Below are 22,156 nucleotides of genomic sequence, written 5' to 3'. Positions count from 1 at the left end.
TTAAAAAAAAAAAAAAAAAAAAAAAAGACCAGGGGGGAGTGCTGTGGCTTCTCTGTCCACTTTCTAAGTTCCAAGACCCCTTAGACCTAAGGGACTCAAAGGGTTGGGGGCTTCAGAGAAGGAACTGTCACAGGACTGGTCTGGGGCTTTCCAGACAGGGAAAGGTACAGGGTTAGGGAAGCTGTACAGATGAAAGGAAATAAAGCCCCCAAAGAAAAAAGGGGTAAAAAGAAAGGGAAGAGCATGGACCACCGGGATGAACCAAAGGAAAGGGGAGGAGGGGAAAAATAGAAGGAAAGAGGTGGGGGAGAGGGCAAAGCCAAGGAAGGGAGGGAGAGAAAGGTAAAGTAGGATGAGATGGAAGAAGGAAAAAGGAAAGAAAGAAAAGGGGGAGAGAGAGAAAGAGAAGTGGGAGGAGGAAAGGAGGAAGAGCAGAAAAAGATGACAAAAAAAGAAAAAGAAATTTGAGTCTGGCAGGGCAAGGGACGGTGCAATGGTCTAAAGTCAAAGTTCAGAAAAGTCAAAATACCCCGGCCCATAAAGAAACTGTGCTGGCCAGGCTAGAGGCAGAACGTAGCCAGGGTTGACTGAACGTGTCCCCGCCAGCCCAGGTCGGTTCCTCCTCTGTGTGTCCTAGGGTCTCGCTGCGCCACCGCTGCAGGGAGGAGCTGCGCGCCCTGGGCCGCCCCCGGCCGTCCGCAGTTTCCTCAGGCTCAGGCTGGGGCTGGGGAAGAGTTGCCCCTAGGAGGTGGAGGCCGGGATGGGAAGTCCATGTAAGCTACTGAGGGCGTCGGGGGCCTTGCCCCCTGGACTGGAAGGCTTCCGGTCGGCCACTGTAGGAGGAAGCACAGGATCATCGGGTCACTGCCTAGCACCTTGCCAAGAGAGAGCCAGGATGCCTGCAGGACGGCGGCGGCTGGATGCGCTCACTGCTTAGTGCTCTCCAAAGGCCTCATGAGCCCATAGATGCCCGCCCCTCCCTCTCCCTTTAACTCATTATTTACCACCGTTCTATATAGAATTGAAAACTTAGAAGTTCGTGGGTTAAGGGAATCAAGTATAAGGGAAGCTGGCCAAGTGGATCTCATAAATGGTCACTTGGACCACCATTAACTCCTGGTGGTGAACACCGGATGCTATTTCTTTTACCTCTCAACTCTGTCACCACCCGCTTAGTAAAAAAGGTGACTGACGCAGGAAGAGAGAGGTTTTCAGATCCAATGGAGGCTTCCACCAGAGAGGAGCCGACAGGAGCGGACAGAAGCCAAGAGCTGACATCTTCGCAGCGCAACCGAGCATACAGGTGCAAGGCGTAATCATCTCTGCTGATGCCAGCGGCTCAGCTCCGGGCGCTCTTGAGGTGGGCACAGGGGAAAATCATGTGGGAAAAGAGCCAACAAACAAATATTCCTGCAAACAAATATTCAGGTGCAGCCTGAAGCCCTCTGACACAGGAAGAGGTTACGCTTTGAGGGAGCTGCAGAGTTCCTTGTACCCAGGAGATCTGGGGATCCAGATGCGCTCACCACTGCCGGCACAGCACGTCCTAGGGCTGACCCGCCTCTGTATTAAGTGACAGTCAGCTTGCCAGATCAGGCGGTATTCTGTGTATTGCTCTATTATTTGGGGTTTTGGGAAGGGGCCCAAGTTTTGCTACTGGAAGCCAAAAAGTGACGCTATGATTGTGCAACCCTATTTTTCCTTTCCCGGTCCCGGGCGCTCAGCTTCTCCTGCACCAGAAGGCACAAGCTGTTTATACCTAAAGGGGCCTATTTTCAATTTTCTGTTTTTCCGCCAATAAATCCTCCTTTAAAGGAAGAGTTTAGAAGCCTCAATTCGGATTGAGAAAGAAGTCTCCCTCACCCACCTGCCCCCTCCCTCTTCTCTCCAGCATAAGTTCTCACCCCAGACCCAGGCACAACTTGCTGTGACTGCCTGAACTAAGAACCCACACCTCAAGTGCCAGAGAAACACACACACACACACACACACACACACACACACATTTGGTTTTGAAGAGATTTTAAAGAGATCCACAGACCAATAGAAAAGCCCAGGGGCTTTTCTCCACCTTTCAGCTCTTTCCTAAACACAGTTGTGACTGCCAAGTCAAGGAAGTATTGAGACCTTTTCTTTTCACCCTATACACACACTTCAAAGTGAGGACTTGTTTAGAAAACATCTGAGGGGGAGGAGGTGTTTCTACCAAAGGCGGATTACCTTAGAGACAAGCAAGAAAATGGGCTCCTGAAAAATAAACACGTGGGATCCCCCAGCTAGATTCCACCCCACCTTCAGGGGCCAATCCTGCTGTGTTTTTAGTTCTTTCTGTTGTAATCCCTCCCTGGGACCCACTCTCCCCTTCCATTCCATTCTATTTCCTATCATAAGACTCAAGGAAATGTGGGTGAGTTTGTCTGGGGGATTCGGAAGCATAAACCCTTGTTAGGAGCTCTGCAAGCTCATTTACTCAGCTTGGGCAGGGTGGGGTAAGGAATACGGACAGACCTTTTTAAAATACAGGGACCGCAACTGGCCACTGCACGGGGACCTTTCAACAGAGGTCCGGGTGATCTGGGAAGTAGTCTTCCAGAGCTAGGTCAAAAGAGCCCGGCATTGACAGGAGAGTTCTATGGTGAACGGATGCCAGCGCTCTAGTGATCCCTCACACACAAAAAATCGTTTTAGGATCTCCTAAAAACTAATCTTGAAGCAGAGATAACTGGGAGAAAGCTGCAAGTTACCTTTAACAAATATAGACAACACATTTTCTTTGTATGTATGTATACAATATCTTACAGATTTGATTTCCAAATCTTTAGTCTTCCCAAAACCTGCTGTGAGGGATTTTTAAACCCTGACAGTAAGGTGGTTGCTAAAAATACTGCTGCAAATACTAGCTGTCTTGAGGGAATGTCTGGTGGGGGTCGGGTCTGGTGGGTCTTTCACTTTAGGAGGGGGTCTCCCCCAGCTATGAAGACATTTGGATAACTGTTAAATTTATAGAACATTAGCCCCTCCACACGAAGATGAAGTGGATTTTCCTATTCTTTTCTCAGTGCCTAAGATTTAGCTTTCTTTCAGGGGATGGGAAATGTAGATAATATTTTCTTGCCTACATAGTAGAGTACCCAAACCCATTACCTTTCCCAAAATAAAATTAATAAATTGTGATGCATAATTTGGCATTTGAAAAGGCTTTCCTTCTGATAACTATAAGATGTTTAACTGTACCTATGTATAATTTGAAGGATATACATATTTATATGTGCATATATATGCAAGATATATATACACACATATACGTATATATGTGAATGTGTCATTGTCATGTGTATGCACTAGATGATCAAAAGCATTTTTACTGAGCATTCATGATATTCACTTGTTTTCAGTTTTTCTAATGAAATTTTTTCTACCGAAATGCTATTCTTACCATAAAAAACTGAATGCTATTCTTACCATAAAAAACTGAGCAATTAGTGACAACAAACTATCTTATGGGTTAGGTTTCTTTGAAGATATTAATTTCAAGAAATGATTAGAAAATAAGTGACAGTAATTTGTATTACTTTATCTTTTCAAGGACCAGTTGAGGCAGGGGTCGAAGTCAGTTTTTCTATCAAAAAATTCATAACCCAAGTGTATATATAATTCTCATGCTGTGAAAATAGACACATAATAAATAATTATTTTATGCTCTTTGAACAAAAAACATTTAATAAATCATTATTATTGATGGACCTGAATTAGTCCTTGATCCTTTACCTGAACCTTTTAAAGAACTGTAAGGATCATAACATTAAATTATTATTATTTTAATCACCAATGTAATATCTACCAAAGAAAGTCAATCAACTATAAGCCAAACTGTTAAAGTTACATCCCTCCCAAATTTAGTAGAAGTAGTTTAGAATATTCTACATTTTTACCTTTGAATTGTTAATTATTTACACTTCACAAATTTATTTATACTGTGGAGTTTTGAAGTGCCTCCAAAACAAAGTGGCTCTATTGGAAAATGACTGCATCTTTTAAAGACACTGGGTCCTTTTTCTAAGTCTTCCTTTCCTTGGGGTCAACCCAGCAGAAATCATTTAAATTTGTAGATTTATTTTTTTAATTTAAATGTACCTTCTCAGTAAAATTATTTGTGCAACGATAAAAATTCCATTTTTATTTTAATTTCAACAGACATCCCTGGGTTTCACAGAGGATGGGTGTCTCTTTCTAAAATTTCCTTCATCTGAGTTTTCCTCTAAATGAACAAGTGGTATTATCCTGTTACTTAAAAGTTAAAGGAGTTCTAATTCTCAATTTTTGTAAATTTATTTTGCTTGTCTATAATTAGGAGAAAATGTGTCTATAATTAGGCAAATCAGCATATGCTAATATTCCAGGATGTGTATGTTTTAGAAAAGGTAGAAATAAGAAAGCTGTTTTTTTCCTTTACTGCTACGGATGGCACTTAATCCCCCCCCCCCACACACACACACACACACATAGATAAATGCCATCCTATCTCACCAAGACTATTTGGAAACAGCAATTTTTGTCTAGGAGGCAACAAAGAGGAAGCCCCTCAGGTCACCTGCCAGTCCACTACCACCTGCCACCACTACCCACCCCCACACACTCAGCAGGTGTGAGGCAAATCAACTGGTAAAGGTCTCTTCATAATTCAGGAATATCTTTTGGGCCCCACTCCATCCTTCAGGTCCTGTGCCCTGTCCCCTTCTCTGCTGAGGCTGGGACCCCCTGAGATGTCAGCCTCCCCCTTATTTGGCCCCAAAGTAGGTGAAACTGCAAATCTCTGGTGATCAGAATCTAAACACAGGCAGGTTCAAAAATAGCAAATCCAACCATTTCTTTCATCAAGGAAGAAAATGGAAACTCATGTGTGAATAAACTTTTCCCATATTAAAGGGAAAATCAAATTTTGATGGGCAGGGTAAGAAGATGCCCCTCATGACCCTGACCATGGATTAAATAAAAATTTAGCAGGTCACAGAAATGTGGGCCTGGAAGGTGCTTTCTAGGCTCTTCTGGTAATGGAGCAATTGAGGCCCAGAGAGGAGCAATAACTTGGCCTAAATACAAGAAGCAGATCCAAACCCAGGAGTCCTGTTTGCAGAACTGACCCTCTTTCCCCACTGTCTACGAGTCAGGACCTCCCTCAACATCAGGTCTCTCTTAGGAACACCTGTTGGAAATGAATTTGCTCAAGAAGGGACAAGATTAATATCTTAACCTTAAACTTAAAGCAAGAATTTATGCCCAGCGGCTTTCCTCCTCTTGCTCCTTCTCTTTGCTCTATCCCCCCACCTCCACCGCTCCTTTTTGGTAGCTCACCCTTCTCCTCTCCACCCTTCCTTACCCCTTCATCTGATCCCCTCCCAGCCTGTGCCCCTCACCTTCTCGGCTAGGATGCTTGAAGGTCATTGCTGCGGCAAGCTCCCCGCCGTGTACTGTGACGCTGGCCCCTGGGGGTGCCAGCGGGGGTCCCTGCGCCGGTGGCCAAGGCGGGCCGGGGGCAAGGTACCCGCCGCCTGGCGCGCTATACACGCTGTGCTGGTTGGAGGCTGGGTAAGCGCAGGCCGGGAGGAAGCCGCTTACAGCCGAGATGCCCGAGGCCGACTGCGGGGTAAAGAGGCACAGGGAGTCAGTAGAGAGTCAGAAGACCCCATCTTCTCCAGTACACGCGATTGCTGACCTGTGGAGTGGGGTCTTCACTTCACCCTGCTGCCCCTACACAAGGCCTGGTCTCTGGTTTTCCTAGTAAGGACTCTTTCTTTGGTAAAATGATTTCTATAAATCTATTCAAACGTTATAAACGATAATAAAAGATAAAGAAGTCATGGTACACACCGTCGGAGTGTGGTCTGGAACTTCCAGCTTTGTTAGCATAGGAACCTTGGCAAAGGGCAAATCAATCCCCTCAAAAGCCAGCCTCCCCCAAACTAGGGCTCTTGAGGAAAGTACAAAAATTTTCTGCTTGGCGCCAGACACAAGATCTGCCTGCCAGGCAGACTTCTCCTGGGAGACCCTTAGTGCAAGTCACCTACCTCCCCTGCGTCCTGGTTACCTGAGTATATTTAATGTCCGCTTCCAAGGCAGGTTTCTCCAGCCCATTCACTGCTGGGGTGGCAGGGAAGGCCGTGCGGTTCACGCTGGCCCACTCTTCCATCTTGGGGGAATAGGCGGAGCCTTCGCTCCCGGCCAGGGCCCCTGCTGCGGACACAAAATGGATTAAAACACGTATTCGAATCTAGGCTTGACTCTCCAACCCAGACACGCGCCAACAATCAACTACCCAGGCTAGTATCCAGAGGCTCAACTAGGCGTCCACTGGAACACCTGGAGATGGTCAAACAATCCAGGGAGCAATGGAAGCAGAGAAGCAGCGGGACCCGGGTTTCGCTTTCACTCCTAGCTGGCTAGGAGAAAGAAAGGTGAAGGGGCCTACTCTCCGCTTCTCTCAGCCCTGGACCCGCTTCCCACGAAACCCGCGGCCCAAGGGGGCAGGGACCAGACACACCAGGCCAAGGCAGACCAATTCCACTCTCCAAAGACGGCATTTCTGAAAGATCCAAGTTCAAATTCGTGGCAGCCTGTCGAATATTGTGTAGATATTTTAACGTTTCAATAAGCGTATAGGGGATTGAGAAATAGACAGCTCTATCCTGTTACTCTAAAAGAGGAGTCAGTCCTGGGACCCAGTGAAGTGTTCCAGGCACACAGCTGCTCCTAGCGCCTATGTGCACTTGGGGGAAAAGAGGGAAAGCTCCAGATCTGAGCACTGGCCTAGCGGCTGCTGGTTGAGAGGTAACTCCGCCACAGCTCAGACTGTGTTAGAGCCCCAGGAAAAACAGTATGCTGAGAGGTCTGCCCCGCTGAAACAAGGGTAAAAGCATTCAAGTTTCTTTTAAGCTGCCCCTTTTTCCTCCAGGGCTATGATGGATTTTGCTTCTTACCCTCCTACTGACTCTACTACCATAAGAGAACACCATTCCCCTGCCAGCTGTATGAAGACAGCCAGATTTGGTCCACACATGACCTTCCATAGGCAGACACCATAGTTGTCCCAAACCTCCCACTTTTCACTTCACCAGAGATGACCAACAGCTGGTTATGTTTTAATTACAGTCAAAGGGCAAGTCCTGTGACTGTAGCTGCAGCAGGTGGTGGCCATTACTGGCAACTCCAGCTCACCAAGGGTACGTTAAACTTGTCGCAGGACTTGCAAGGGAACCTGATAGAAATCTAGGACACTGGACAAGACTGACCACACGACTCCTTTTTCTCAGAAGAGCCCCCTAGGTCTGGGAGGGTGGACAGAATACTGGGTAACTGTGAGGGATCCTGAAAGCTAAAGATAGGGTAGCAGAATGGCCTGAGAAGTTTGTTTGGTTTAGATTTGGTGATAGGGGTTTGTATTCTTTTTGTAAAATGAAAAAAAAAATGCAATTTCAGGCCTTCGGATTTGTGGTCAGCGACTACTCTTCCACTTGGGAAATATTTTCCATATTTGTCATAAAAAGTTCAAGATGTCCGAGGGCTCCCACAGAAGGATCTGAACCCCCAGCTTCCCCCCAACACTTTCCTGAGCCAGAATCAGTCTAAAAACGAGAGCGAGTATAACCCATCACCCGCATATCTGCCTGCTCCCAAGTCTGTCCTTTAGTAGAGGGCTTCAGAAGGCACCACGACTGACCTGTTTGCTCCATAAACGTCCGGATGCCCAGGATGTTGCTGACCGAATGTGCCGAGGGCCATGAACGCGGAATGCTGACGTGGCCCGCCGAGCCCGGCACCCCGGGATGGCTACCCATCTTAGCGCCGGTGGGCGACACCGGGCTGGGGTAGGGATACTGGTAGATGTGGTTATAAGGCAGTGCAGGTTGCGGCGGCGGCTGCTTACTTGCCTCGTACGGCCCAGGTTGCGCTAGGCTGCCAATCTTGTTGCGCAGGATGCGACTGATGGAGCTCACCGAGGGTACGTTGTACTTGTCGCAGACGCCATCGGCCAGCAGTCTGTCGCGAATCTCCCAGGCAAAGATGCCGGGGTCTCCCTGCTTGTAGTCCCGGATATGCTTTACTACGTTGGGGGTGGTAACGCGGGGTTTGCTGCCCCCGATGGCCCCGGGTAAAATGGAGCCCGTCTCATTGTAGCGCGCCAGAATCTTGCTCACGCAGCCGTGGGAGACGCGAAGCTGCCGACTGATGTCACAGGGTCGGATGCCCAGCTGTGCCAATTCCACAATGCGCAAGCGGATGGCGTTGGGCAGGGGGCGGCCATTGACGAACACGCCGCCCAACTGGTTCACTTCGCCGTAGGTCTGCTCTGCGGACGCGCCGGTCGAGAATTGAGCAGCAGGGGGAGAAAACACCGGTGGGTTAGCCAAGGATGTCCACGCCTGGCGATGGACTATACCCAGGCGCGCCTTGGAAGGTGACCCACAGATCCCCAGACAGCTCAGAGTCCGGAGGCAAACCGCCTGGGTCCAGCTCTAAGAGGCTGAGCAGTCTTGGGGATCGCCGAGCGGCTCACTGCGCGCTCTAGCATTCAATGCGGGTTCTCTACTTTGGGCGCGCCTACTTGAGAACCCCTCCCCAACTTGAGGAATTGCTCCTCGAGGGCTGGGGATATGAGGAGAATGAGGGTCCCAGAACTGTTTTTGCCCAGGAAAAGCGGAGCAGAGGGCAGGGAGGCGCAGAGTCGCGACCCACCCCATCAGCCCTCCCGCGCCCTGCCTGCCTCTAGCCTCTTACCCATAGCGCGTGAGCCAACCAGTTGCCTGGCGCCGGAGCGGCGGGGGCTGGGCCCGGAGCAGTCCGGGAGAGCTCGGGCGCCGCCACCGCCGGAGAGGCATAGAGGGAGGGCGTGCGCGAGCCTAGATCCGCGGCGGGCGGGCCGCGGGCTGGAGACGCGCAGTGCGCCGCTGCGGAGCGCGCCACTGCCCGCCCCAGGACTTGCCCCCGCCTCTGTCGCCCGTTCCCAGGACACTCTCCACGCCCGCGACCCCAGGCCCAGGGTGAACTTCATCCGATTGGGAGAAATTCGTCTGACCGGGAAGCTGCAGCTTGCGGGAATCAATTTGACGTCTCCTTCACGTCAATCTCTGCAGTCACGCAGAAGACGCGCGAGTTGGCAGCTCATTGGTTCCCGTCACTGCGCCCAGGCGCCCCCCTCCCCGCCCTGAAACTCTACCTCCTCCTTCTGTCCTCCCGGCTTTTCTCCACCCCCCTCCGGAACCAGCACTCCCCCTTTTACACACACACACACACACACACTCCAAAAACACACACCGCCCCAATTTCCAAATCCAGCTGGACCTAGGACAGGGCACTTGCTCCCAGACCTTTGCAGCCCCTTCCTTCTCTGGCTTTGGGGATGATTGGGAAGTCATTTCAAACTGATTATGTGGTTTAGTACTAGTACTAGTTTGGGTTTCAGTTTTATTACCACCTCTACCATCGTTACTAACGAGACTTCAGAGGGTAAAAGTTGATCATGGCAAGGTGTTTAGGGTGAAGTCTCCTCCTGGGCAGGAGCTCCGCAAGAGTGGGGTCATACCCGAGCTGGGTGTGAGCGTCAAGGTGAAAGAGGAGAGTGAGGATCTTGTTTGATACAGGGCTCCTGGGGAGCTGACTCCTGGGTATCCCATTTCTGGTCTACTCCCCAGCGCTGCTCTCAGGAAATTTTTATGTCTAATATCCACCCGCTCCCTTGAAATAGACAGCAATTTCAATGACCCGAGAGAGGCACATTCCAGATTCTGTCTTGCGGCCCACCCACCAGAACTCATTTCCCTCAAAGAGGTGACATAGGGAGCAGACAGGAAAGAGATTCCGATCTGCTGCCTCTGGTCCCCAAGTGTGTCCTGGCCATTCACAGGAGACCAAACGCAAAGCTCCAGCATAGGCCAGAAGAATAGTCCCTTTCAGGTAGTGTAATCCCGACCCTTCATCCTGAGTCGGTCTGGCCTCGCCTTTCCCCAGCACCTGCAGCCTCCAAGAGGTCTCTGCTAAACCACAGAATGGTTCTTTGACCTTCATTTAAGCGGGGTTTGGGGATCCCTGCATTCTTTGGCGATAAACGCCAAATCTTTTTGGGTGCTGGTGCTGGTGGTGCTGGAGATTGAACCCAGGGCCTTATTCATGCTAGACAAGCACTCTACCAACTGAGCTATACCCCCAGCCCAAACGCCAAATCTTTTCTACTCTTCTTCAACCTGCCAATCTGTATTGCTAACTGTGAGAGTCTCAGAAGAAGCCATGCGGAGGGGGGCCAGGAGAAAGCAAGTGAAAGGGAAAATATTTTATTTTGCACCTGAACTGACCAAGGACGTCAGATTTTCGAGCGCGCGGACAAAACTCTGAGTACTTTGAGCTGAAAGCACCAGAATAGAAAGAGTTTAGGAGGGGGTTCCAGGTACTTCCAAGCATTTACAGCACTCCTCCGAAAACAAGAAAACATCCAGCTCCCCAAACACAATCCTTCCAGGTATAGTTCTTGAGAGTAGCCTTGGGCCTCCCGCCGCGCATGCGCACTGATGTCTTCCAAGGCGCTGCTGGGGGAGCCAAGACAGTGGAGTCCCAGACTTTTTTTTCTCTCGACTGCGGGGCCAGAGAGCATCGCTGGCTCTTAATCAACCTATCCTAAAGTGTCAGTTTGAAGGGTCTGAGCCATAAATCCTAGACTCTCGGGAGATGGCGCACAAAGTCCCAGAGGGGCGGAAACTGGGGCCAAGAGCAAGATTAACCCATGAAAGGGGAGGGCAGGTTCCAAAGAATAGACTCTTACACTCTGGCACCCTCTGGGAGCCGTGGGAAGTTCGCCAGGACGGGAGAGATGTTTGGGGGGTCAGTGCATGAGCGAGAGGATGCAAGACTGGGAGCGGGAAAACCCATATGGAAGATAAGGCCTGTCAGAACGGTGCAGTGTTGGGGTAAGGATCCAAGGAAAGCTTTGGATTTATGGTGGGCAGGCTAGAGTCAGGGGTTCTGCGAAGGCACCAAGCAGAGGACACTGACTACACGGGACACCTGCTGGATACTCTGAGGCTTTGGAGAGTGGAGATAACATAACCTGTTCAGTTCCCTCTAGGCATTTTGGAACCTGTTAACCTCTGAACTGGAGGTTTGTTGTCCGAATTTCAAATCAGACAAGGGATACCAAGAAAGGTGGATTCTTATACCGTGGTGTCTTTGAGATACGAGAAACACAGCATCCAAACCTCAATCCAGTGCATTCTGGTGATTCGCAAAAGCAGCTAAGGTCGTTTCTTTCCCCTGTAGGTGAGTCGACAGGCACTCTCAAAAACCAAGTAAAGCAAGTCGTACTGTTCTGAGAGCTGGTTCTCTCCAATTACCCTCTCGGAGGAACATCCAACCTGCTTCTGCCAAGCAGAGCGCGGGGCGCGGGCAAAGAAATGAAGTCAGGACGTCACCCCTTTCCTTCCAGGGAAGGCCAACCCTAGCTGAAAAAAAGTGTTGGGGAAAGATTTGGGAGGGATGCGCCTGGGAGACTTTCTGGGATAAAAGAACGCGCGGGGTTCTCACCTCACCCCCTGCTGCCCCTCCGCTCCCGGGAGCCAGTTTCTCTTGGTCGGGACCACTCAGCATTCTGCAGCCCTCTGCCCAGCCGGCCACTAGGAAAAATCTTACAGTTTGTCGCCCCCTGTCGGCCCCCAGCTGGGCTCCGCGGGTTCCAGTGCAGCCTGCTAGACCAGGGGAGAGGTGACCCAAAGGTGGGATTGCGGAAGAAAAATAAACGTCTCTTCCACCTCCGCGGATGCAGCTTGATCCTCTCCGGGGTCTGGGGGCAGCTACTGGTCAGCGGTGAAAGCAAAGAGGTAAAGAGCTCGCGGGTTCCGCATTTTTGCGTAGCTGGGTTTGGCACAGTAGTTTTTCGAGCCCTGCATACTACTTGCGACAAAGTGAAGTGTGGCTTCCAGCGGCACGGAAGCCACCCAGCAGAGGATGCATGCAGGACTTGACTCCTCTGCCTGCGGCTGGACGCCCACGGAGGCAGAAGAGCTGTGAGGGTTCCTGAGCGGCCTCGGAACCTGAGCCAGGTACCTTAAGGCAGGGAAAGGAGAGGAAAGCTCTGTGTCGAATGTGTGAGACAAAGAGGAAGCGCGAAGTGGGTATATGCCCTTCGGGTGGCTGGGGGTAGGAGGGCTGGCAGCGGAGAGGTTTGAGGGTGAGTACTCTCAATGGTTTACCACCTGAACCGTGAACTCAGCACCCGAAGTTCAGGCTGCGAGTTACCTAGAGGCTCAGTTAACAGTGCTATCCTTGAAGCTAACGTCGCTTCACGCCTCGTGCGTCGCTTTGATATTTGATGAAAAGGTTTCAGGGAATTGGGTGCAAAACGAAAAGTGCAACAGGCTGGAATGTCCCCGGGGTCCACACATTTCAGAATCTCCACTGGAAAATTAAACAAGCAGATGAAAAGTCTAATTCGGGTCCCGCAGGTGCGCGTTTCGGATCTGCGGGGACGCAACCGAGAGCAGAAAACGCAGGCGGCATTCCCAGAGAACCCTGGGCAGAGTCTGGGAATAATCACGCACTCTTGTCCCTCCAGCCGCCCCTCGACAGGGATTCTGAGTCTTCCTTCTTTAGAGCCTCAGGATCGCGGAGTCCGAGCTAATCCCGGCCTGGCTCAGTCTCTGCGCTTTTGCTATTTTTTAAGAGCACTTGGTGGTGAGGCGTATGGTTCGAAATTAAAGTCAACTAAACCGAGTCTTTTAACTTTCTTTTAAATTTACGCTTTAAAAGTTAAAGCTGAGCCTGGTGCCACATGCCTGTAATCCCAGTGGCTTGGTAGGCTGAGGCAGGAGGATTGCAAGTTAGAGGCTAGCCTCAGCAATTTAATGAGGCCTTAAACAACTTAGTGAGACCCTGTACCAAAATTAAAGTTTTTTTTAAATTAAAGGCTGGGAATGTGACCCAGTGATTAAGCACCCCAGGTTCAATCCGGGTTAAAAAAAAAAAAAAAAAAAAAAAAGCAGGACGCACTTTCTGTGCAGGGTCATACTGACACCCCAGCCCAGCCCACAGACACGTATTGTTTGGCGTAGGAGATCCCGCAGCACCACACAGGAATAACAGGAAAATTGATTAAAAGGGAACTGAGAAGTGATTAGCCGCATGGAAATTCTGAGGCAAGAAGCTGAGCCAAAAAGGGGAATTGCAAACCCTGAGGGAGCCTATAAAACAGCGAACTAGCCAGCGGGAAACCGGAATGTTGCATTAACGAAACCCCGAGGACAGTGACTGTGGCAGTGAAAGGAGGGGGAGAGCGGAGGGAAAAGACTAGCGGCCGAATCGGCCTCTGCGAGCTCTGCTGCATAACACGTGGCTAGTGCGTTCTCTCCGCAGCTGGGAGTGGGTCGGGGATGCGTTTCGCACGGCACGCACCTGCCTTCCAAAACCGAACACACAGACTCCTCAGACCAAATGGAAAGTACTGAATATGATGCAGAATAACAAACGCAGCCCCCAGAGCAAGAAATGCCGTCCCGCCTTCGCTTGGATCCATTTCCTAGGCCTGCTGGTGACCACGGTGGTCACAATTGGTTCTTTGCTAGGCCCGCTTTTGTTTGCTGGGCTGGAAATATTCATTACTGAAAGCAATACGGGTCATCTGGGGTGGGCAGGAGCGCCATTTGTACCCACCCTGGCTACTGATGACGGGCTGTGTCCTTGGAAATGCAGGGAGGAAGCAAAGAAAAATATATTTTTTCACTTTCCCAAATGAAATGAATAAATGAAAATAGCTAAATGTCTTTTGTATAATAAAACATTAACGGCCAGAGTTCCTTGTTTTCGTTCAGAGGCATAGGGGAAAAAAATATCAGAAAATAGATTTGCTCTGAAACTCCCACTAGAAATACACTGTTGGAAATTGAGTTTCTTAAACTAACGAAAAATCTAAGATACTTTTTACCTTGAGATGTGGTGACCTGACTACTACATTTATGGCATTGCTTTTAGAGTGGAATCATTTTAAATGTTACATTTGAGTGTTAAGAACAAACTACGGAAGGCTGCTCCCTTTTGTAGGAAGAAGTAATTTCTCTGAGTCTTTGAAGAGCTCATATCATTTTTTTGTTCTTGTGTGTATATCCTCACCTGAGTAAAATCCAGAGTTCCACTTACTGTAAATCTCCCTCATTTGCCTCGAAATGGGCATGTCACGTAAGCTTCAGTTTTCCCTTATTCAAAATCACCCATGCAATACAATCAGATCTATTTTATTTCATTTCATTAACTGAGGAACCTGCAGAAGGCTTCAGAAACTGGTCAAAATTCCACTTTTGCAGTGAACTCTCAAAAATGTTTATATGATAGTGCTGAGTCTAAAAAGCAATATTAAAATAGAAATGTTTGGGAAGCTTCAAATTTCCATGGGGCATATCTCCTGGGTACTTGGGGGGAAAAAAAAGAGACTAAGAGTACTCATGGGGTGGGGGCAGTATGCAAAGGAAAAAAGTTCCATTTAGGGAATGGAGAGAGTGGTGGTGTGACTGTATTGGAAAGGATTTGCAAAGGCAGGGGCAAGCAAGGGTCTCCTGCTGCCTAAAGGATGCCCCTGCTGATCAGATTTGCTTGGCTGCAAATATTGACACGTGTGAGATATCCATACTAGGCTAGCCTAATTGGAACCAGATTGAAGTGTGCTGCCCTCAAATGCAAGGGCAATGCTTTAGAAATTTCTGCTTCTATATAGTCATAGAACTCCCAGAGCCGTCATGGTAACCAAGGGACATTTATGAAGTCATTTTCTTGATTAAAGATGATGTCCTGCCAGTCCTTGTTTACTTGGATTTGTCTGACTTCTTATTAAAGATCAGTCCTCCCCAAACTTCAGCACAAAAAAAAGCATAATATAGCCCCTGAAAATGGAGTAGATTTGCAGAACGTTTGTTGTGATAATAGTTCGTCACAGAAGAACACTACAACTTGCAATTGGACAGAGCCCAGATTCCCCTCCTGCAAAGGGACAAAGAAGCAAAAGTATTGATTGGCCCCACTTTTGGTTACCCATTTCTTCCATGATTAAAATTATGACACATACTTATTTAGCAATGACTTTGTTTTCATATGAAACATGTTATTTAGAATTACTATTTTGTAATAAAAACTTTATTGCCAAGTTGTGGAGTGTTTTGTTTCATGTAAATTCAGAAGTCCTAAAATCTCTGTAATTGCATATTCTCGTCGAAGTATGCTCTCCTTTGTGTTCATTCAATTATTCATATGCATATTGCTATTATTTCTCCCCACAATAACATTTATATCACTTTCCCTGTTCCAAAATCAAGTGTTTTTTTTTCATGATGAGCTTTCTTTAAGGCACAGATGGAATTTTTTTTATTTGTGAGCAACTTTTCATAGTTTGCCTACCCCATCACTTTTAACTAATTATTGTTGGATATCCTTTTCTCTCAAAATATGTATGTATCATATATACATTACATATAAAATATGTCCACAGTTCAGTGATGGTTTTAATTTTCTTTTCCCTCCCCCTTGTGTATGGGCTATGGAGTTTTATTGAAGACCCGTAATGCCTCCGGTTTTGATTTAGTGTTTTGGAGTTTGTGATCTCATTGCCCGGTATGGAAAATATTAGACAGGGTCTGCAGATTGTATGCAGGAAAGACCCGCATCATCACCGCAGGGAAAGTACTTGTCCCCAGCACTGCAATAAAGCCACTGCAGAGACATCTAGAATCAATGTTCAGTTCTTATGCCATCAACTAAAGATCACTTCAACCAGTCCTACTTTTGCCAAAGGTTTTGTTTTGTTTTGTTTTAATACTGATGCTCCATGGTGGTTAGAGGAAACATCCTGATGCCTCGGGACCAATCTTGGAGATTCTGGTTGAATTTGTCTGGGCTGCAGTCTGGACATCAGGACTTTTAAGAACTGCCCAGGTGATCCTAGTGTGCATTAAAATTTGAGAATTTCTCCTTTAGGAGACTCTATGAAGGGAAGTAATAGGATAATGTGATATTTTTGCTTTGTAACTGTTTTCCAGGATATGAGAGGAAAGGCTGGGGGCTGACTGGTCTCACCTTCGTGGACACTTTATAATGATACAGGAAAACATGTTTCAGTCCATGTCTTTCACACTGTACTACTTTGGCCCCCCTTGGAAACAGCTGAGAAATGAGCAGGCTGCCTTAGCAGTCTCCACTCGCTGCAGAGGTTGTCTATCTTCCTGCCCTTGCACAGGTGATCCCAGTCTCCAGGTTAAGTGTAACCATCTGCACAGTGAGCTGGAGGCAGCCTTGGAGTCAGCAATTGACTTAGCCACGAGTTTGTACTGCACTGACAGTTTTGACTTCAGGAGAGGTGGCAACGAACAAATCACAAACACTACCCAATTTGGGGTTGGAGGGTGGTCAGGATAATTGAATCATCCAAGGAGCTAGGAGTTAAACTTGCCTTTAAACAATATTAAAACAAATAGAGTAGAGGAAAGGGACCAGGGGGAGGGAGGTGGGGAGGAAAAAGGGAAATTCTGGGGAAGGTTATTAGCCATGTATGAATATCTAACAACAAATCCCACCATCATGTACAATTATATAGCATCAATAAAAAGAATATGGGGGAGAAAACAATGTTAAATAACACAGGTCTCTACACATGGAGGGATCTGGGTAAACACAATCCTCAAGCTTCTGATGGCATCTGAAAAATATGGAATTGTCCTAAGGGTTCAACATAGTTTCGTATTTTTATGATGATTGCCATAGTTAACATTATTTAATTGCCATGAACCTTAGCAGAGGAAACATTTTTCACACTGGCTATGGCAATACTATATTGTACAGTTGAGCTTTGTTTTTTCCTCCAGGTTCAGACCTGTGATAATGGTGCATCTTGTTGAGAAGATAAAAAGGGGAGGGAGGAGATAAGTGAAAGAAAGAACACTTCACTTATCCTCTGCAAAGCCTTCCAAATTAAAGAAAAATTTTCCTTTTCATTAGCCTCATTTGATAATATATATTAAGACCCAAATTACTTCATTTGATTTTTATTCTTTTATAAGCTTATGTATGTTGTTTTATAACCTTATTTCACTTTTTAACAAGTTGCAAGAAAATCTGGGTGTAACTTTGTCACTGTGGTACCTTTATGTGCACAACATTACAGTACAGGATTGCTTGCAGTGTTTTTAAAAATCATTTTTTGCTGTAAAATGTTGTGAGTATGCCCACCACTGAGACTAAAAAAACAGATACAAAAATTTTTATTGGGCTCACAGGTCTTGTTTAGTTTTTAAAACCTTATACATGTATCTTTTAAGGAGATCTTGAATTGTCTAATTTACAAACCTTATCAGTTTTTTAAGTATCTTGTAAAAAATATTTATGTTCATCTACTCTAAGAAAATTATAGTTTTTATGATAGTATTAAAAATAATTTAATGTTACACACAAATTAATATTTATAACAAAAAAATTAAACATCCTTAAAACTGCTTTCAGTGTTTCTTAGATGCAACCAGAAGCTTAAAGGTTATAGGGTGGTTTGAAATGCAGTGACAGATGCTGAACAGGGCTACAAGGCTGTAGACTGTATAAAGGGATACATTGAGAAAATGAGTTTTGACAGGACATCTAGGCATTTTGATGTTGACAAAGCAGATAACTGAATTAATATCCGTCAGACTGGGAAATACTCAGCATTTGGAATATTGCCTCCTGACAGGCCAACAGGGGAGAAGTTTGCTCCCCTCTAACGGGTAGCATCTGAGGATGCTGTCCATTCCATTTTGCATAATGACACCTTTAGTTGAACCAAAACCCTGCCTTGGTTTAATCTCTCCTACAATTACGTTACACAAAATATATCCCAGGTCGTTTTGTGAGGGGCTGGTGGTTGCATATGTGGGACATGTGTTCGTGTTTGCAATGTCAGCCAACTGATTTGGGCAGAACGAATCTGGCACTTTCATCTTAGTTTCTCTTTAAATGGGGGCATAGGTAACTCTGGAAGAGGAAGCTGTGGAATTGGCTGGGGCTTGGCATATAGCAGAGCCTCAGTTTGGACAAATAGCCTCAGGTAGGGTTCAATGGCATTTTAAGAGCTCTGGGCTTGAGGTCTTTGGGTTGTTTAAGGCTATATGCACACTGTCCTACATTACAGTGGGAATAAGAGAACTTAACTACGTGGCCCTCAGTGCGCCTTTACAGTTTCTCTTTGTCCTTCTAGCATTTAACTGCCAGGAAGGTTGGAGATATTTGTGATTAGATTTGCTTAGAGCTACTACCCCTACTGGCAAGAGTGTGTGTGTGTGTTGTGTGCACATGACTGTGTGTGTGCATGTGTTTGTGTGTGTGTGTGTTTATATTTCATCATGGAATTACCACACAGGGGGTTTACATACATCCTTAAGCTCAGTATCTATGGGTCCAAAATTGCATACAAACCTTAAACTCAAAATATTAACAAATCTAAGCTTTTTATTTCACTCAAAAGTCTCAGTTTGGAATCCAGGTTCTGGCCCTCACTGAGATGTCACCTCAATGAGTTTCAACATCCTCATCTCTAAGATAGGGTCATTGTAAGGACCGAATTACTTGACCATGGAAAATGAGAGGTGGTGAATCAGCCATTATTCTCATTAGATGTGTGTGTGTGTGTACATATTTTTTTCTTTTCTTTTTTTGGCAGTGCTGGGGATCAAACCCAGGGTCTTGCACATGCTAGGCAAGAGCTCTACCACTAAGCCACATCCCCAACTCCAATTTTTCTATATTTTAAAAAAATGATTGCATTTACTTTTTGTCTGATTTATAGGACATCTGTGATACATGCAGGGGGTGAATTGCTAAGCAATATTTATAAATTAAGATGTGTCTCATTGTATCTTAAGGACAAAACACCTTTGAAATATGTTCCTATGTTTTCATTTGCTTGCCACATTTTTTTTTTATGGTTGTCAGGCATTTCATGGTGGGTGGCTCAAGACCCTGAAGTGACACTTATTGAAAGACAGGCTCAGCAGAATCTCCTTCCAGGAGAAGGTGAGTGACTGAGGTGTCCAGTGACAGCTATACACTCTCCAGTTTCAGAAAATGGAGGAAGAATGAAATACATAGTGGATCCAGAGTTTTCCAATAACACAGGAGAATTGTGGTTTTTACTGAGGCAGTGTCACCTGAGACACTGGGCCCAGCACTAAATGGGAATTACCATCTGCTCTAGCTTCGCCCACTGTAACATTGAGTTCTTCCTTTGTCAGAGATAAAAAAAGATCTTATACTTCTCTGTTTACTTTCTTGCTTTTTTGTCCTAAGTGGAGTTTTTCCGCTTCCTTGTTTGCCTTTTGAACGTGTTCTTTCACAGTGAGTTCCCTGGGGTAATGGGCTCAGTCCTGGTGAACCACACTTGAGCTTGGGTCTCCAGAACTGTCTCTCTGAACAGGCCCCCGCTTGCAATGAGGTGCTCCCAAGAATGAAGTTTCTCTTCCACCCATCAAGAATTATCATTTCCCAAAACATTTACCTCTGTCATGGTTTGCCCCATATTTTTAACTTTTCCCATATCCATGAAGTGACTCAAGTCCAAGATTGTAGTTGTGACATCTTCTGTTACTAAACAGGCTATACTCTGGGGACAAATAGACCACTAGTTATTTCTGCCTTATTAATTGGGCAGAGTACCTTAATAATGGGTGGCCTCCACTGATTGTGGGGCCAGGCACTTATGTACTATAGTGGACACTGTTAGGTGTGACCAGGATCTCTCCACCCAGGACTGAGATACACAGAACTCTATCTGGGAGTTTCAGTGTTGATGGAACACCCTTCTCGTTGCCCCAGGCTAAAAAGAATCATCACACCCAAGGAAATTCTTCCCTTCCTAGAGGCAGCCCACAATCCAATGACTCCTCACTGGGGGTGTACAGAAGCCGCAAATGGAAGACAGCTCAGAAAGGCCATCCCAATGCTAGAGCTGAGTAGGATCATCTGACTTTTTGGTGCCTGTATCACAATCAAACTTATCCTGCTCAGTCCTGCCCCTCATCCCTCATAGGTATTGGAGCCCAAGAACACAGCCTGCCACAAATCCTCCATTCAGGCAGCTTCCCAGGGCTCAGTCCCCAGCCTATGAACAGTCTCTTCTTTGCCAATCATGTGGGATTGTTATGGCAGTTTGCTTGCTACAAAGATGCAGGCGTAGACATAAATCATTGCCACTGAATCACACAGGAATGGGAGCTGGGTGGCTCCCAGCCGCCTGCCATCCGCCTGCCATCCTCCTGCCCTAGCTGAGGGACTTGTTCTAAGCAGGTGGGAGTTCTCACTGGAAGGAAATGATTTAGCCTGTGGCGCCCTGAGGGCCAGGAGGAGCCTGGCAGAATTGCAGCGGCCACATCAGTTTAGCACTGGGGGGGTTCTTAGAATCTGAGAAGCAAAAGAAACACAACAAGTATGGAGGTGGGAGGGCTTCGGGACAGATGCAGTGATTTTAGAATGTGGTCTGGCTCTGTTTCCAACACATGTAAATTTCTGAAATGGAAATACAACAGAACCTCGGAGGGACTCCACAAATTAGAACTTGGGAATGTGAACTGTGTTGGTGGGCTTGTACCAGCTCTACAAAATAGCTTCATTGAGCAAATTAATCAAGTAGTTTCGATTACAAGGGAAACATATCTACTGAGAAATAAATGATTTTCAGACCCTTTTGGAGGCTGTGTTAACATGCAATTTATTTAAGCAAACATAAAGAAATTCTTTGTATAATCAATCCATGGTTTATAAGGCAGGGATCAGCACAGTTTTTGCCCTTGAGGACTTCATGTTCTGGTCACCTTCTTCTTAAACTTGGATCTGCAAATCCCCCTGGTGCTTGAGGGTCAGGGGAGCAATTCAAATCTCACTTATGATTTTGGAAAATAACATTGTTTCGATATCATACATGGATTCTTCATGGCATGGGGTAAAAACTTTTTGTCCATTTGAAGGACAGAATAGAGAGTGTCAAAAATGCCACCCTGGTTACCTGGAGCCTGTGTTTAATGACAGGGCATCTGCCTCTGGGTGTCAAGATGAGTGCCATGGAGGGAAACTTTGAGCACTGGCAACTCTATCAGCAGAGCACGCTGGAGGTAAGAACAGGGTTCTGAGGTGGAGGAAATCAGGAATGGCCAGCCCCACAGGATGTGGAGGATAGGAGTTTGGTTCCAAGATGGTCCTTGAAGAGTGGGTGGATGTTGACAGGTGGAAGCCCTAAGGGGCTAAGGAGGGGCAGGAGAGAAAAGGTGGTGAGCCAGAAGAGGATCACAGGAAAGCAGGGCTGAAGTGTCAACAAGGGTTTGGCTTGGCAGGGGAACAGGGCATGATGCCGGAAGTGGCAGCTGACAAGCAGGAAACGGGGTGGGGGCATTATGGGAGGCTGGAAAAGCAAATTAGAGGCTTGGAAAAGCCAAGACCTGGGAGCCAGAACTCTGACCTCAAAACACAGACTGTGCAGACTGAAGATGACTCGATTCAACCCCTCTTGCACCTGATCAGGTCATCCATCTCTGAATGTCAATTTTTCCATCTGGAAAATGGGATCCCAGTAGAACCTCATTACATGAGTCACCCAAAGATCAAATGATGCACAGATGCTAAGGTGCTTAGAACAACACCCTCTACACAGCAAGTACTCAATGAATGATTATTGTTCTACTAATAGCTAATTCTAATAATACATAATTTAAAATATATCCTTGCATGGCGATCAAGACCAACTAGTGAAGCAGTGAAAAATCAAGAGGAAGCCAGATGAGCTGGGAGCTGGGAATGCCAAGAAGGGAAAGACGTCCAGGCAGGCATTTTGCTTGGCTAATTGTAAATCGATCTCAGTTATTCACTGAGGCAGAATTTCTGCAAGCCGCAGCCTGCTGGCCTCTTGTGTATTTACCCCTGAAGAACAGCAGGACCTCATTTTTAAAATTCTCTTATAAGTTAAGTTGTACTTTCACAATGTTTTTCTCCCTCCTCTGCTCCTAACCCAAGTCGCTCAGTCTTGGGAACAGCCACAGGAAAGAAAAATTCTGGTTGAGGGACAGGCTTCAGGGGCTGCTGAGGGAAGTGAAGCAGGAAGATGTCCCATCCAGGACCCCCCCCCCCCCCC

At 46.8% G+C, this 22,156-nt stretch overlaps 1 protein-coding gene across 1 annotated transcript; it reads right to left on the bottom strand.

The window, feature by feature from the left end:
- Positions 1-741: 741 nt before the first annotated feature.
- Pax1 (paired box 1) lies at positions 742-9,071 on the bottom strand. The gene is made up of 5 exons (XM_015477133.2): positions 8,773-9,071; positions 7,715-8,344; positions 6,086-6,228; positions 5,415-5,637; positions 742-833 (listed from the first exon to the last, which is right to left on the bottom strand). Exons 1-5 carry the CDS (start codon positions 9,044-9,046, stop codon positions 742-744), a joined length of 1,362 nt encoding a protein of 453 aa, XP_015332619.1. The 5' UTR covers positions 9,047-9,071.
- Between the last annotated feature and the right edge of the window lie 13,085 nt (positions 9,072-22,156).

Source organism: Marmota marmota, unplaced genomic scaffold, assembly GCF_001458135.2.
Source record: "Marmota marmota marmota unplaced genomic scaffold, marMar, whole genome shotgun sequence".
In the NCBI taxonomy this organism is placed as follows: Eukaryota; Metazoa; Chordata; class Mammalia; order Rodentia; family Sciuridae; genus Marmota; species Marmota marmota.
The sequence above is the reverse complement of the archived record's forward strand: the minus strand, read 5'-3'. Positions and strand labels throughout refer to the sequence as shown.

What these genes read in the sequence shown, in the direction of transcription:
- Pax1 (XM_015477133.2), bottom strand. Translation starts at nt 9,046, where the DNA reads ATGAAGTTCACCCTGGGCCTGGGGTCGCGGGCGTGGAGAGTGTCCTGG. An exon ending in GGTTGGCTCACGCGCTATGG is followed by an intron (nt 8,345 to 8,772) that starts GTAAGAGGCTAG and finishes GCGCGTCCGCAG; the next exon opens with AGCAGACCTACGGCGAAGTG. An exon ending in GACGTTTATGGAGCAAACAG is followed by an intron (nt 6,229 to 7,714) that starts GTCAGTCGTGGT and finishes TGTCCGCAGCAG; the next exon opens with GGGCCCTGGCCGGGAGCGAA.